Source organism: Atractosteus spatula, chromosome 17 (genome assembly GCF_055471065.1).
Source record: "Atractosteus spatula isolate fAtrSpa1 chromosome 17, fAtrSpa1.hap1, whole genome shotgun sequence".
Classification (NCBI taxonomy): domain Eukaryota; kingdom Metazoa; phylum Chordata; class Actinopteri; order Semionotiformes; family Lepisosteidae; genus Atractosteus; species Atractosteus spatula.
The window spans coordinates 6072462-6085813 of record NC_142722.1 but is presented as its reverse complement, the minus strand read 5'-3'; the positions used below and the strand labels follow the sequence as shown (position 1 = coordinate 6085813).

Sequence of the window (13352 nt, the reverse complement as noted above, 5' to 3'; positions counted from 1 at the left end):
AGAAGATGAAATACTTAACTACTAGCAGTGAAAGACAGCACACCCAATTCCTCGTTCAAATTAAAGACTTGCAGCTTTAATTTCCTGCTACATTAAGACAGAATTGGTCATGACTGTAACAGAACAGAGCCAATGATAACGGTAATTATCCTTGTTTTTGTTCCCTGAAAGGCCCTGAGCACAGCAGCGGGGATGAAAGGTACTGCGGTGAGAAACTAGTAATTAGCGGGTTGATGAGAGGAAGGGAAGACCAGTCCCTTTGTGGCCCCCTTGTGGCCGGCCGGGGTACTGCCAAGACATTCTTTCTCTCCTGCAAAGGAGCAAGTAAAGGTTTATTCCATGCAGAAAAGGAGACACGACGTTACGAATGTGGATCCTTCTTTTGTCTCTTTTCTTCTCAGCGTGGAATAAACCTTTACTTGTTCGTTTGCAGTCTACGTATGGTGACGCAGGTACCGCTTTTCCCTCGTGTATCTGCACTAGGAAGAGGAGTGTGATGTGCATCACAAGGCGGAGCGGTGGCTCTGTGGCTCAGGATCTGCGCCTGTGGCTGGGAGGTTGCCGATTCAAATCCCGCAGCCGGCAGAAGAATCCTACTCCGTTGGGCCCCTGAGCAAGGCCCTTCACCCCAACTGCTCCAGGGGCGCCGTACAATGGCTGACCTGCGCTCTGACCCCAGGCTCTCTCCCTGTCTGCGTCTCATGGAGAGCAAGCTGGGGTCTGCGAAAAGATGATTCCTAATGCAAGAAATTGTAAAGGGTTAATAAAGTGATGTTGTTGTTATTATTATTGTTATTATAAAAGGACAAGTGGGGTCTAGCACTGATGCTGTGTGGGTCCAGGGTGCACCAGACTTTGAGCTCCCCGATGTTTAAAACTAAATAATTCTTTAATCGGGACTCTTAAACCATAGCAAGGACGGTTTTATCTTTTCTTGGTGACCAACCTTGGAGAAAATTTCTCTTTCCGCAAACTCTCCTCAGGGCGGCAGTATAACACACAGTGTGTGATCGAGTGGGTTCATGAGACGAGAGCTTCAAAGAATAACACGGCTTTCGTTATTATTTTCTATTTCCAGGTCCATGAGCTAAAATTGTAATAGAAGCCGAACCATTTTAAATCCTATAATCTCTTACAATGAGAAAGTATAATGAGTGCATAAACATAACTGAACTATGACGTGCTGTAATTGACTTCGATATGGGCTGTGCTGTATAAAAATGTATAGTGAAAAGAAAAACATCAACCAAGCTCAACGCAGTGAAATCTACTTTGAAGTGTAAAGCTTAGTCGAAAAATTGACAACATCTCGCTGTTTGTTGTGCCGGTGCCAGAAAGGGGTTAGTCACCCGCCTACCAGAGAGTTTCGACCACGAACCCCCCAAAACTACATGACCCCAGGAACACAGCAGTGTCTGACGTCAGCTGTGGCGGATCTGAAGACCGTTCTTGTACCGTGGAAGTTATAGACGTCCGTTTGATTTTATTGTCAACACGGTCGTGCTTTCCAGAAAACATAATTACCCGTCCCCTCCTCCGCCCTGTACCGCACTGTGTTTAAATGTGCTACTGGCTTGCTTGAGTCGCGCAAGATCATGACATAGTACTAACCCCTCTGATTTTGTCCTTGTGGGGTGCGAAGGGTCCCGTCACTATTAACCATTTCACATCAGGGTATGGAAAAGAGTTAGAAGATTCTGATTGGATTGATTGAACCACCGCGTATAGCGGCGATAAGAGAAATTCATCAAGGTACCAGTGTATGAAAAGCAAACGCGCTACAATTGTAATGACGGTACTGCACTGACATTCTGCTGCGTTGATCTTCCACAAGGGGGCGAGCAACGATTTTAGTTCAGTTTTTATTTCACACGGTAAGAAACCAGCAAGAAACACCTGCTTTTCCACTATCGAGTCTTTAAGCAAGTCCTCAAACTGAGTACGGCATTTTAACGTTTTGTCTTTTTTGGGGGGGATGAAATTGCCTTTAATGATATCAGGCAGCATCGATGTGTGGTCGTTCGTACATCCTCTTCGGAACTGGGTTTGATTCCACACTAGTTGAGACCCTTCTGTGTGGAGTTTGCCTGTTGTCCACCTGTTGTCCAGATCTGCTAGTTTCCTCTCACAGTCCACAGACATGCATTTCTAAAGTGCCCTGTGTCTCCCGCTCACCAGTACCCTCTAAGGATAAAGCTGAAAACATGTTTATGACTATTTAACACCTCTTGAATAAATAAAGAAGCCGAAACATTAAATTACAGGAATGACACTTTCAATGGATAAATTGATGTAAGAAATGATGATCAATGATTTATGTGTTTATTGTTGGCGATGGGGAGGGACATTCAGCAGTCAGGTGGGGTACAGTACCAGTGTGCTGCTATCACTCTGCAAGGTGGGATCTGTAGTCCATGGCTACACAGTGCACATGCTCATAGGCTGTCCTGTCATGTTTATTTGATTAGCATTTTGCTGTGGAAAGTACTTGCCTTCAAGCTATTTACTGTATGTTTGGATCATAAAAGCCTGATAATTCATAGTTAAACCTACACATTTCTGGGGATTTAGCGCGCACTAGCAAAGAGCAGAAAGTATTTAAAGTAGGACATTCAGCTAATCTGGCTCATGAGACCCACCAGGGGATTCTGGATAGTGGTCTTGATTGCAGAGGTGCTTCGTGGGAGGAACGCAGGACGCCCACTGAGTGCCCACATTCGAGCTGGGTTCACTGCATGGTCAGCATGGCAGCAGCAGACTACAGCAGGAGTCTCGAACCCTGGTTCTAGAGAGCCCCAGTCCAGCAGGGTCTGTAGGTCACCAGTTCCTAAAGCTATGGATCAATTCCAGTGTGATGAACTAAACTGGCTGCTGTCTCGGTTCATCGATAACTGGACTGGGGTTTACAGACTTTTATCCTGCAGGAGGAAAGAGAGTTTTCAAGTTGGGGTTGACCATGTTAAACTACCTCTGAGCCACCCTATTTTTAGACAGGCGTCATAACCCCCTCCTATCCCACACACCCTACAAAATAAAACCCGGACCCGGGCCTTTGCCCTTTGACCTCCATCAGAGCCGCAACGGCATTTGCAGCAGTAATCACCTTCTTCTAAAACTGCAATAGAAAAGAAGTCTACTTTTTTAAAGATGTCGCATGGCACTTCTTGTCACTACAATATGAGGTTGTTTGGGGGGCGCACCCTCTCTCAGTTTTGAGTTGGCTGTACCGTTACTGTCTTGCTTCAGCCTCTGACGCTGTTTAAAATTGGAGCTGATGAGCTGGTGCCCGATTTATGCCCAGCTGTTCGGCGTGTATGTGGAGCTAAGGTTTTATTCGCTGAAGGGTAACCGCACGCAGCACAGGACTGAGTTTGCAAAAATCGAAGGGGTACGGATGGGGGGGGGGGGCACCTGTCACGTGCTCTGATGTGGCTGTTAAAAAAAGGTGATGATGGGGGGGGGTGAGCGGAAGGGTACACTGGAGGAGGGGGGGGGGGGACATCCCAAATTGATTTCTGTTTTTTATGTTATCGCTTCAAGTTGCGCAACGTCGGCATCCGGGGAGAGCGAGAGCGAGAGGGGAGGGAGTCTCTTCAGGAGTGCAGGGGGTGGGGGGGGAGACATCAGCCTGCGGCCCCCCACGGCCCCTGATGCAGTCGCGCACCCCGAGTCTCTCAGCATCCTCTCCGCAGCGAGACGGCGCGGGACTAGTTCGCGTAGCGGAAGGAGAGAGCGCAGTGCGGGGCTGCGCTAAGGGTGGGACTGAATGAGCTCTGCGAGTCAGACGTGCGCAGACACAAGCCGGATAGACTGAGCTATTCATGCCGAAATACCCCTCAACACATCTCCTCCTTTCCTTTTTTTTAAAAAAGAAGTTGTTTTTCCTTTAAAAAAAACATTTCTCTTTCCTCGTTTCCTATCCCCTCCCCTCTCCCCTTTTCCTTTTGATCAGCTGTGTCCGTATAACGCACACCGCTAGACGAAATGGCACAGATACTGCCGATAAGGTTTCAGGAACATCTGCAGGTAAGGCAAGAAGAGAAGCTGAAATTCAACGAAAACGCATCGGGTTGCCCTCGGAGCAAGACGTGTGTGGGGAAAAAAACCTCCTCGTCGTTTCTCATCCTCAGGGATTTAGTGCGAGATGCGCTGGGCGAGATCTTACCGTAACTAGGGGCCTAGCGTTGGTATCGGGGTGGTGATGACTTGTAAAAAAATTGCAACAGTGAATGCTTGGAAATCTTAGGGAGTTAAAGGTGGGAAACCGCTGTAAGCCAAAAAAAAGTTTAAAAAACGTGTTCTCTGAGGAGTGCACGTCTTTATTCTTATATCGGGGAAAACGTACACCGTGTACAGGCAAGTAATTTGGCCGGTCATTGATGCTTGAATGACATTTCTCCGGGGTCAGAAATCATCTTAATTGTAGCACAATTCCGTGAGGAGGATAGTAACGCAGCACTGATGCCTGTTCCTGTCCATACGAGTAAAAATGTCTTAGATCCACCTTTGGCATTTTTGGTCAGAAATGCTATTGTGGACATTGTTTTGACGTGAAAAGGGTCGGTTGTAAGCTCGTTCCTACATGCAGATGCTTGGAATTGTTTTAAAATGTAAATATCGGCATCAAAACAGAAAGGCATAGTTGTCAAAAAATAAATAAATCCTGCTGTATTTATTTGGGAAGCTGTGCACTTGCTCTGCACTGTGTGGTGTGTGACGACTGTGGGAGTCTGGAGCTGGCTACTCAGCCATGTTGTTGAAGCGGATGATGCCCTGTCTCCTGTCCAGACTGGGACGTGATCTTCAGAGCTTTTCTTCAGGCTCTACCCAGCCTGTGGTTCTTCCAATCCTGCACTGCAGTGCTTTGATACAGCCAGCGACTTTAATTGCTGTATTGATCGCGTTGATTATCGGTTACAGAGAAATGAGGAGCTGGTTGTAACGAAGCCCTGTAATGGATTCAACCTGTGGATTAGGAGGGCTGCTGGTTGAAAGAGCACTGAATGAACTGCTCACAGCCAAATGAGCTCAGACGGCCTCGAGTCATTTGCAAACTTCATGTTCTTCTGTAGAGCTAGTTGTGTTTGTAGGCAGTTTCACCTTGTGTTTACTCTTAACCCATCGCAAGTTAATGCTATTCTGTTTAACTAGTAGCTCTCTTGGTCTTTCTGATGTCCTGTCTGGCAGTGTATCATGCCTAATCTGTGCTGATCTATTTTTTTCTGCGCTGCAAACCAATTTGAGTGTCTGGATCAGCCTGAAAGGGGAGGAACTGCTATGAATGATCTAAAATCCCCTGTCAGTCTTCTGCAGCAGCAAGTACAAGACCGAACAGGACCCATCGGGGTCTCAAATTGCATCTGAGCATTTAGGAATATCCTGCGCGTAACTTTTAAATCTGTGTATATACACCTTTAAATTATTTGTAACATTGCAGTCATGCAGGATGACTGATTAGGCAGCTGTGATGCGGTATGGTTTTACTTCTCATTTGGAAAATAATTGTTTTTTTTTCTTTGGAGATGCGATATGTAAGAAAGTGTACACTGTTGCCATGGTTTTGTTAGCACCCTGTTTGGATTTGGCTTTTTAAGATTTATGGCTTCTTATGTGTAACTCAGGCTTCTGCACAGCACTGAGCAAATTTGAGGAGGCAGCACTTAGCCTAGATTAGGTTAGGGTGATCTGTATATTTGTACAGGTTCTTGTTTTGTGTACAATTCCTAAATCTGTATGATGGGGCGAGCTAAGATTTGAGATGTTCTTGTTTTAATGTTAGGAGACATTTCTAAATTCTTTGTAACTATTCTGTGGATTTAAGCTACCTGCGTTTCCTGCACAGTCCTGCATCTGTGAGTTGCAATTTAGGGTCTTTCTATACCATGTTGGCTGTTACTGTAGTAACCAGGCTTTGGATCAGTCAGATTCTGGCTTTGTCAGGTCACTTGATGAAAAGGAGTGAAAGATTGTTATTGCCGAAAACACTTTGAAAAACATTTGTGACGAATTGATCAGGAAGAATTGGGGACTGTGTTCTCATGACTGAAAATACTTGACAGTTGCAGCTGCAGAGAAGAGGTTTCCAAGTTAAAATTCAGGAGGGTCTGTCGTTAAAGAAACACATATTTAACCGATTTGGCTCAGTTAAATGTAACACATAGTTAAAAAGCTACTTGACAAATGTATTGCAAAATTTTGTAATTTACTGCTTATGCACTTTTTATGGAATCTTGAGATGCACCTCACCAGAACCAAATGCGCTGCACACAGCGACAATAGTGTCCACTTCTTTCTTTTTCTGTATCCTGGATTTTCATTCATTTGCATTTAGGATGTTATATGACTACCCCTCTCACATGCACATGATGAAGAGATGAACCTTCTTTTTGTCAGCACTGGGAATGCTAGTACAAACAACACGCTTACTGACTGGTCTTGAGAAGCATTATAGACTGCTGCATACTTTTTAAACTTATAGAAGCTGGTGTTAGGTCAGTGTCGGAATTCTGGAACTTATTGCTCAATATTAAAAAAACATGTCTGACAAAGTACAGTATAATGTGATGTTGCAAAGAGGCAGTTTTTTATGTTGCATTCTAGACATACTCCAGCTATACAGAGAGATTTGCTGCACAAAGAGATTTGATAAAGTGTTTCTTAAACCTTTATGACTAAATCTGTGTTATTATTTCTATACTAGTTAAAGGATATTGCAGGGGACTGTTTAGTGTCCCGAATGTCTTTCAGTACCTGTGAGTGTTTGCATCAGTTTAAAAAGATTCAATGTGTGTGTTTAACTATATAGTTTTATCTTAGAATTGTGTGGTATTGTACAAGGACGTTACCTCGATCCAGGAGGCTATGAAAAATTTCCGTAACTAGATAAATTGAATCACCAGAAAAAGACCTTTTGCCAGAAAGCCAAGATAGTGACAAATGCTGGTTTCTGCCAAGCTGTGTCCAATTATTCAGCTTTCTTCCCGTTAGTGTTGTCACTGATATATGGCACTTTCAAACCATTTATCCTGAATTGAGGAGTCTCATAAGAATAATTCTGCAGACCGTCTGATTCGAGTATCTTGGTATCTGTGGCCAGCACGGTATTGTCATCAGTACTGAGTCCTGGGTTTGTGGGCCTTGGGCATGTGTCTGTGTGGAGTTTGCATGTTCCCTCTTTGTTAATGTGTGGGTTTTCTGGGTTGCGCGGGTTTCTCCCACCTCTGTAAGACATGCAGGCCGGCCCTGTTTGGCTGTGGGATTGTACAGTATGTGTGTCTGTGCGCTTGCATCCAGTCCAGGGCTCAGCAGATGTTTATTCTTGGTTCCACCTTATACCCGTCCTTTCAGAGTGGCCACCAGGACAACGTTTCTGTTACCGGGAATTCAGAAACCCTTCTCAAACTCAGGGCATCGTCTTAATGTACTCTGAGTATAGTTATGGCTTGGCTTTTTTTCCCATTGTATTCGGCATACTGCACTACTTGGACATAATGTATTGCATAGACCCTGGACACATCGCAGCTCGATTTATATTGAGCTCTGTCCGAGTTTTTTATTCAACTTCTATTGGGTAAAAATCCAACCACCCCACCCACCCCCGGTGAGCTCGCAGAAAAGACATTTCATTGCCAGCAACTACTGCTGCACGCTGTATTGTTGTGCATTTGAGAAATAAACTTTGATTGATTGATTGATTGATTGATTGATTGATTGATTGAAGTATTCTTAATTCCCTGTTTAGCCTAAATGACTGATAATCTCTGCCTTGATTTTGCCACCCACAGATTTATAGTGATACAGATTATAGATTTATTAGATTACTAAAACTAATCCATATTACAGTAATATTAGCCAACAAGCAGATATTCCTGTGCTCTTATAGAGGTGTATGTTTGGATTTAGTCTACATATTTGCACCCTTTCACACAGCCGGGTGTTTTACCGGAGCAGTTCAGGTGAAGCACCTCGCTCAAGTGTACAACAGCGGTGTCCCACCTGGGATCGGAACACGCAGCCTTCCAGTTCCAAGTCCAGACCCTCAGTGCTGCTCTGCGCTGCTGCCGATAATGGGGTGCACAGCTAAACACAGGCCTTCACCTTGCATTGCGATACAGATGATGGAGACCAAGCAAGTCGGAATCACTTACTCTGCTCACACGGTTCTGGCTGAAGCTGTCTTTACCTAAATGGTTGTGTTCCTGTATGTTTATTAGGAGGAATGTAATTCTGGCAGAACTGAGAAAGAAATCCATCCATCCATCCATTTTCTAACCACTTCATCCAATTCAGGGCTGCAGGGAAGCCGGTGTCTGTCCTGGCGAGCAGTGGACACAACGTGGGATTGGGCAGGGTGCCTGCTGGTCACAGAGACACGCACTCACACCAGGGCCAGTTCACAACCATGATGATTGTGTTTTGCTTAGCAGTTATGTTTATCTAGGCTAACACAATTTATATGAGGTCTACATTGTGTGAAGTACAGGGAACCGTTTTGTAGGTACAGGAAGGTCAAAAATAAAATGGCAATAGCTGGAAGAGCTACGCCAAAGCTGGGCAAGCGAAATAAAATGGAACTAAAGCAGTTTTCAGACACTGTGCAGTAACCTAACCCCACTGTTGATATTTGATGTGATTCAGTGCAACTGGCCATGCGTGCCGCAGACGCAGTTTAAGCATATCCTGTATCATAACAACCTGGTCAGCTGAAACCATCGAACACTTGAGCTCGAGGAGAAGAGCGTGTTGAACAGAAGAGACTGTGGAATCGTAGGCTGGCTGTGCCCCTTGTAGCCGGAGTCCAGCCCAGGGGACAGCGGTCGTGTGCTCTGAGCCCTGTCCTGTCCTCCACAGCTTGCCACAGCCCTTGCCAGACAAACAGTCAGCTAGTGATGGATGGACATACTGCTTGTGTAAAGGCCTTTCGGCTGTTTTTCTGCTTTTGAGCTTTTAATTCCAGCAGCGTACTGTGCTCATTGCGTCAGCAGACTTCTGCTTCTCATTCTGACGGTTGCAGCAGTGCAGCCCAGTATTTCACTTGTAGTGCAGATTGGAAGTGAAATGTTTGGTCTACACCGACTCCCTAACGCGCGTTTATTCCATATGTTCACCGGTGCATCGCACAGCTTGTCACAGCTTAATAAGAATACCGAAAAGGTTTTGAATTCCTAAGTGTGATTGTGCTGTTTCCTGCGGCTAATGCCTAGAAAAAGTAGGGGTGAATTCTCAGTAGATTAGAGATATTGAAATACAGCCAGGGTCTGACAGCTCCTCCCTGGCCTGGACCATCTCTTGTATGCTTGCCAGAATTAGTTTAGCTTGCAAGATATTTATATTATTGTCAAGCAATTTACTGCATCTCTGCAGCTACAGGTCCTGTTCCAGGAAGTGGCCAGATTGGCAGCAAGAATGTAGCAGATCACATACTTGTGCTGCAAGAATGTTGCTACCTTGAACAAACTAAAGGGCAGAGAAAAAGACTGATTGACTTCATGATTGCTTGTCTTTTAAGTTGGCAGGTTTGAATTCTGAGTGCAAGTATAGAACTGGTCATAACCTCTCCGGAATTAAAAGGATATTGAGGAACGTGTCCTTCTTTTAATTTTTGTGCAACCCACTACTAAAGCAATCATTAATGAATCTAAAGGGACAAATTATATTTTAATGAACTTTGGATTGGCTAGGTTTACAGAGGTTTCCCTGGATATGTATAATAAGAACAGTTTCACAAAAAGCCTTGAATATGTAAGTCGGGAATATGTGGATTTAATAAAAGAAAAATACCACAATGACCTACTGGAGCTGTAGGCTATAAATTTCCACCTGTAATTTTAAAATGGGTTGTCCGTCATTAGCATTATTGGTGCCGCAGTTTTTAAATTAATCTCTGAATGTCTTGCCATCCCCCAGCATTCTTCCTATCTAATTGCACTTTTATTTCATTGTGTTGTCCTGCAGACTGTAAATTATTGCATTGAACTACAAAAATATTAAAATCTGTGCTACAGTGGGCTTCAGAAGTATTGCAATAAGAAATGAGAAACAGAATAGCTTTTTAACTTCGTTAGATATCGACAGTATCTAACACTTAATTTCCCAAATGAAATGTTACTCTCTTTTGTGAATAATTAAGACCTTTGATTACATTGCAAAGGATAGCCGAGATGCTTCTGTATAAAATTAGGAGAAGCAAAAACGGCCATCAAGAGGTCAATTGTACAAGCTTTGCTCTTTAGATGAATGACGTATAAAAATGTTGTTTTGTCTTTAGACACAATAGCCTATGGTCATTCAGAAAAACATCAGAGGGAGTCATGGAAATTGCTTGAAAAACTAAAAATAAGCTGCTTAATGGAGGCTGTGCTGTCAACATCATGTGATTTATGGGCAGTTTCCATAATTCAATAGCTGCCGCCCACAGTAATGAGATTCTTTTACTGCAAAGGCATCATTCACCTGATAAAATAGGAAATGCGTGTGCTTGTTCTGTCATTATTTTTAATGCTCTAAATCTGCTTCCTGGCACAGACAGAGCATGATACAGTAATGTTCTTGAAATGTGGCTGCTAAGTGAAATACAAATTTTTGCTTTGAATTGTTTAGTATATTTGTATATTAAGAGGATACAAAAGCTTTATTAACTTTCACTTGTATAGATTTTTTTCTAAGGCCAGACTTTTTCAGTCACCGCATTATCAACACCTACAAAGCAAAATGAAATGGCTCAGTGCTATGTCCTATGGTTGCTTTAAGTCTGTGATATGCCTAGAATATTATTCTTGTCTGTCCACTGGAAAAATTTAAAACATTGACTCTGGTCTTATGTTTAAAAGATCAGTATGCTGCAACATATGCACATTTCTTAGGTCTCACCAGTACAGTGCCTGTGGGTGTTAAGGTTTGTGTCCTGTCCTGTGAGCTGGCAGTGCTGGTGGGCTCTGATGGTCAGTCCTGTGAGCTGGCAGTGCTGGAGAGAGCTGGGGGCTCTGATGGTCAGTCCTGTGAGCTGGCATTGCTGGTGGGCTCTGATGGTCAGTCCTGTGAGCTGGCTGTGCTGGAGAGAGCTGGGGGCTCAGATGGTCAGTCCTATGAGCTGGCAGTGCTGGAGAGAGCTGGGGGCTCTGATGGCCAGTCCTGTGAGCTGGCAGTGCTGGAGAGAGCTGGGGGCTCTGATGGCCAGTCCTGTGAGCTGGCCGTGCTGGAGAGAGCTGGGGGCTCTGATGGTCAGTCCTGTGAGCTGGCAGTGTTGGAGAGAGCTGGAGGCTCTGACGGCCAGTCCTGTGAGCTGGCCATGCTGGAGAGAGCTGGGGGCTCTGATAGCCAGTCCTGTGAGCTGGCAGTGCTGGAGAGAGCTGGGGGCTCAGATGGTCAGTCCTGTGAGCTGGCAGTGCTGGAGAGAGCTGGGGGCTCTGATGGTCAGTCCTGTGAGCTGGCCGTGCTGGAGAGAGCTGGGGAAGCACATGGCTTCTCTGCTGGCTCCTGACTCTGTGTGCTCGTCCTGCTGGGCATTTGCTTGTATTAAAGCAGTGCCCCATTTCCAAGCTCTGAAACTTGGTCCTTTTGCTAGCTTTTGTCATTTGTGCTGTGATAGTTTAATTGCATTTATTGCTTTGAATTAATGTGTTGAATTGCTAATTCCCATTATTGTATTGGTCATGTTTAAGGGGGAAACCTGCCTGTAATGTTAGCCATTGACGTGTGTAACCTAACTGCCTGTTTCCCATGTCTCCCAGTACTGAACTGAGGCTGGGCTGTAGGAGGAAGTCCTGGCGTGTGGAGCGATGTGCTTGTCGGGGTTTGGCGAGGTGGTGGGGGCTGTAGAGTGTACAGTATGTGTGACTCAGCAAGCCCAGCTGATTGAGCAACAGCTGAAATCCAAGTGCTTTTCCCCTGATGGTGTTGCTAAATCAAAATTAAACAGTTCAGGCTTCAAATGACTGTACTAGATTATGCTAGATATACTAGAGTCACCTCATTTCCTAGTTTTTTTTTAAAGGAGTTAACAGGACCGTACATTTATTGGTGTAGATGCGGTATTTCTAAGTTTGTAATATTGATCAGCTCATGCTTCAGCAAGCCTTGCCTAAGGCCCAAAGAAGTGTGTTAAGGTCACATCCCCCTTCAAATGAACACACAGGCTGTATTATAATTCCATGAACATATTTCCTATGACAACTGTATGTCCAGTAAATGCTCATATTCAGCTCATTCTCACATATAGGCTAATGAGTCTGAGCTTGACAAGTTTAGAAAAGTGCATCTCGCTGTTTCTAATTGGAATTCAGTTTAAGAAAAGGTTAGAGTTGAACATTGGTTTGTTGTCTTGCAAGGAAATTGTTCCTTCTTGAAAGCTGACTTCCTGCAGCGTTGAATCAAACTGTACGAGAGTGATGTTTATAAAAAGAATGAAATTTGTATAAGCAGAGTTCATGGTCTAAGAAGATGAAAATAAACCGGCCTACTGGGCGTTGTTTTGCCAGGTTTGCTGTGTATTACGTTTACCTTCTTGTTTGTTGGGTTTTAAACTTGAGTTGACGTTCAGTGTTGCTTTTAAAACATTTGCCAGCATTCCTTTCTTTCATGTTATAAAGGTTAAAGGAGCTGTTTTGATCTTATTAAGTCATGTCAAAGCAGCGATGCAGGATCCTGCCTGGGACGATTACTGCTGTTATTCAGTAAAGACAGAGTATCAAGTGCACACCCCAAATCCAGCAGAACGTTGTCCCTTTATAAAACTGAAGGAAAAAGTCAAACTAAGCTTTCCCTCAGTTAGCCTTGTCCAGAAATGTCTGGCAAGAAATGCAGAATATATTGGTGGAATGTTTGTATGTTGAGGATGGAGCTGATATAAAAGCAGCAGTCATAATTGCTGCTGTGCTGTGCTTTAACACTAAATGCATTATGCTCATCTTTCAAAGTGCTGGAGACGTTCCGACCTGTGCTTTAAGACTTAATAAAAGCATTTATTTTCTTTTTGAATTTTTAAACATGTGCCTGTTTGCGAGCTCAGTTCACTTAGCACTGTCACTTCGTTTCGTGGGAAGATGGGAATTTCCGTGTTTAAAGACATTTGTGGCTCGTCTGTCACAGCAAAGGCACAGAGGGAAAAGACAGGATCACATCCAATCTCATTTTGGTTTTAAATTCATACCCAGGCCTGGGCTCACATTCCGAAACGTCTCATGTGAGAAGGGCGAATAACCAGTGATCAGTGCGGGAAATATTGCTTGCAGCAGCAACAACCGGATGCACTAGCTTATGATTAGGATTTTATTAATGCTCCGCTGGTGCTGATGCAGAACATCCTCTGTAATCTCTGATGTTGTGTAACCGGCCAGATTTGGAATTCGCTTAGA

At 44.2% G+C, this 13352-nt stretch overlaps 1 protein-coding gene across 3 annotated transcripts in view; it reads left to right on the top strand.

Moving 5' to 3' along the window:
- The first annotated feature begins 3651 nt into the window (after positions 1–3651).
- Positions 3652–13352, top strand: part of cltcl1 (clathrin heavy chain like 1) — a 37705-nt gene continuing 28004 nt past the window's right edge. For 2 of the 3 annotated variants that reach the window (XM_088935552.1, XM_088935551.1), the window contains exon 1: positions 3653–4026. In XM_088935552.1, the coding sequence (XP_088791678.1) occupies positions 3985–4026 (42 nt within the window). In that variant the 5' untranslated portion in view covers positions 3653–3984. Of the gene's footprint in view, positions 4027–13352 lie in introns of all 3 variants that reach the window. The other variant, XM_088935553.1, reaches the window with a different exon arrangement.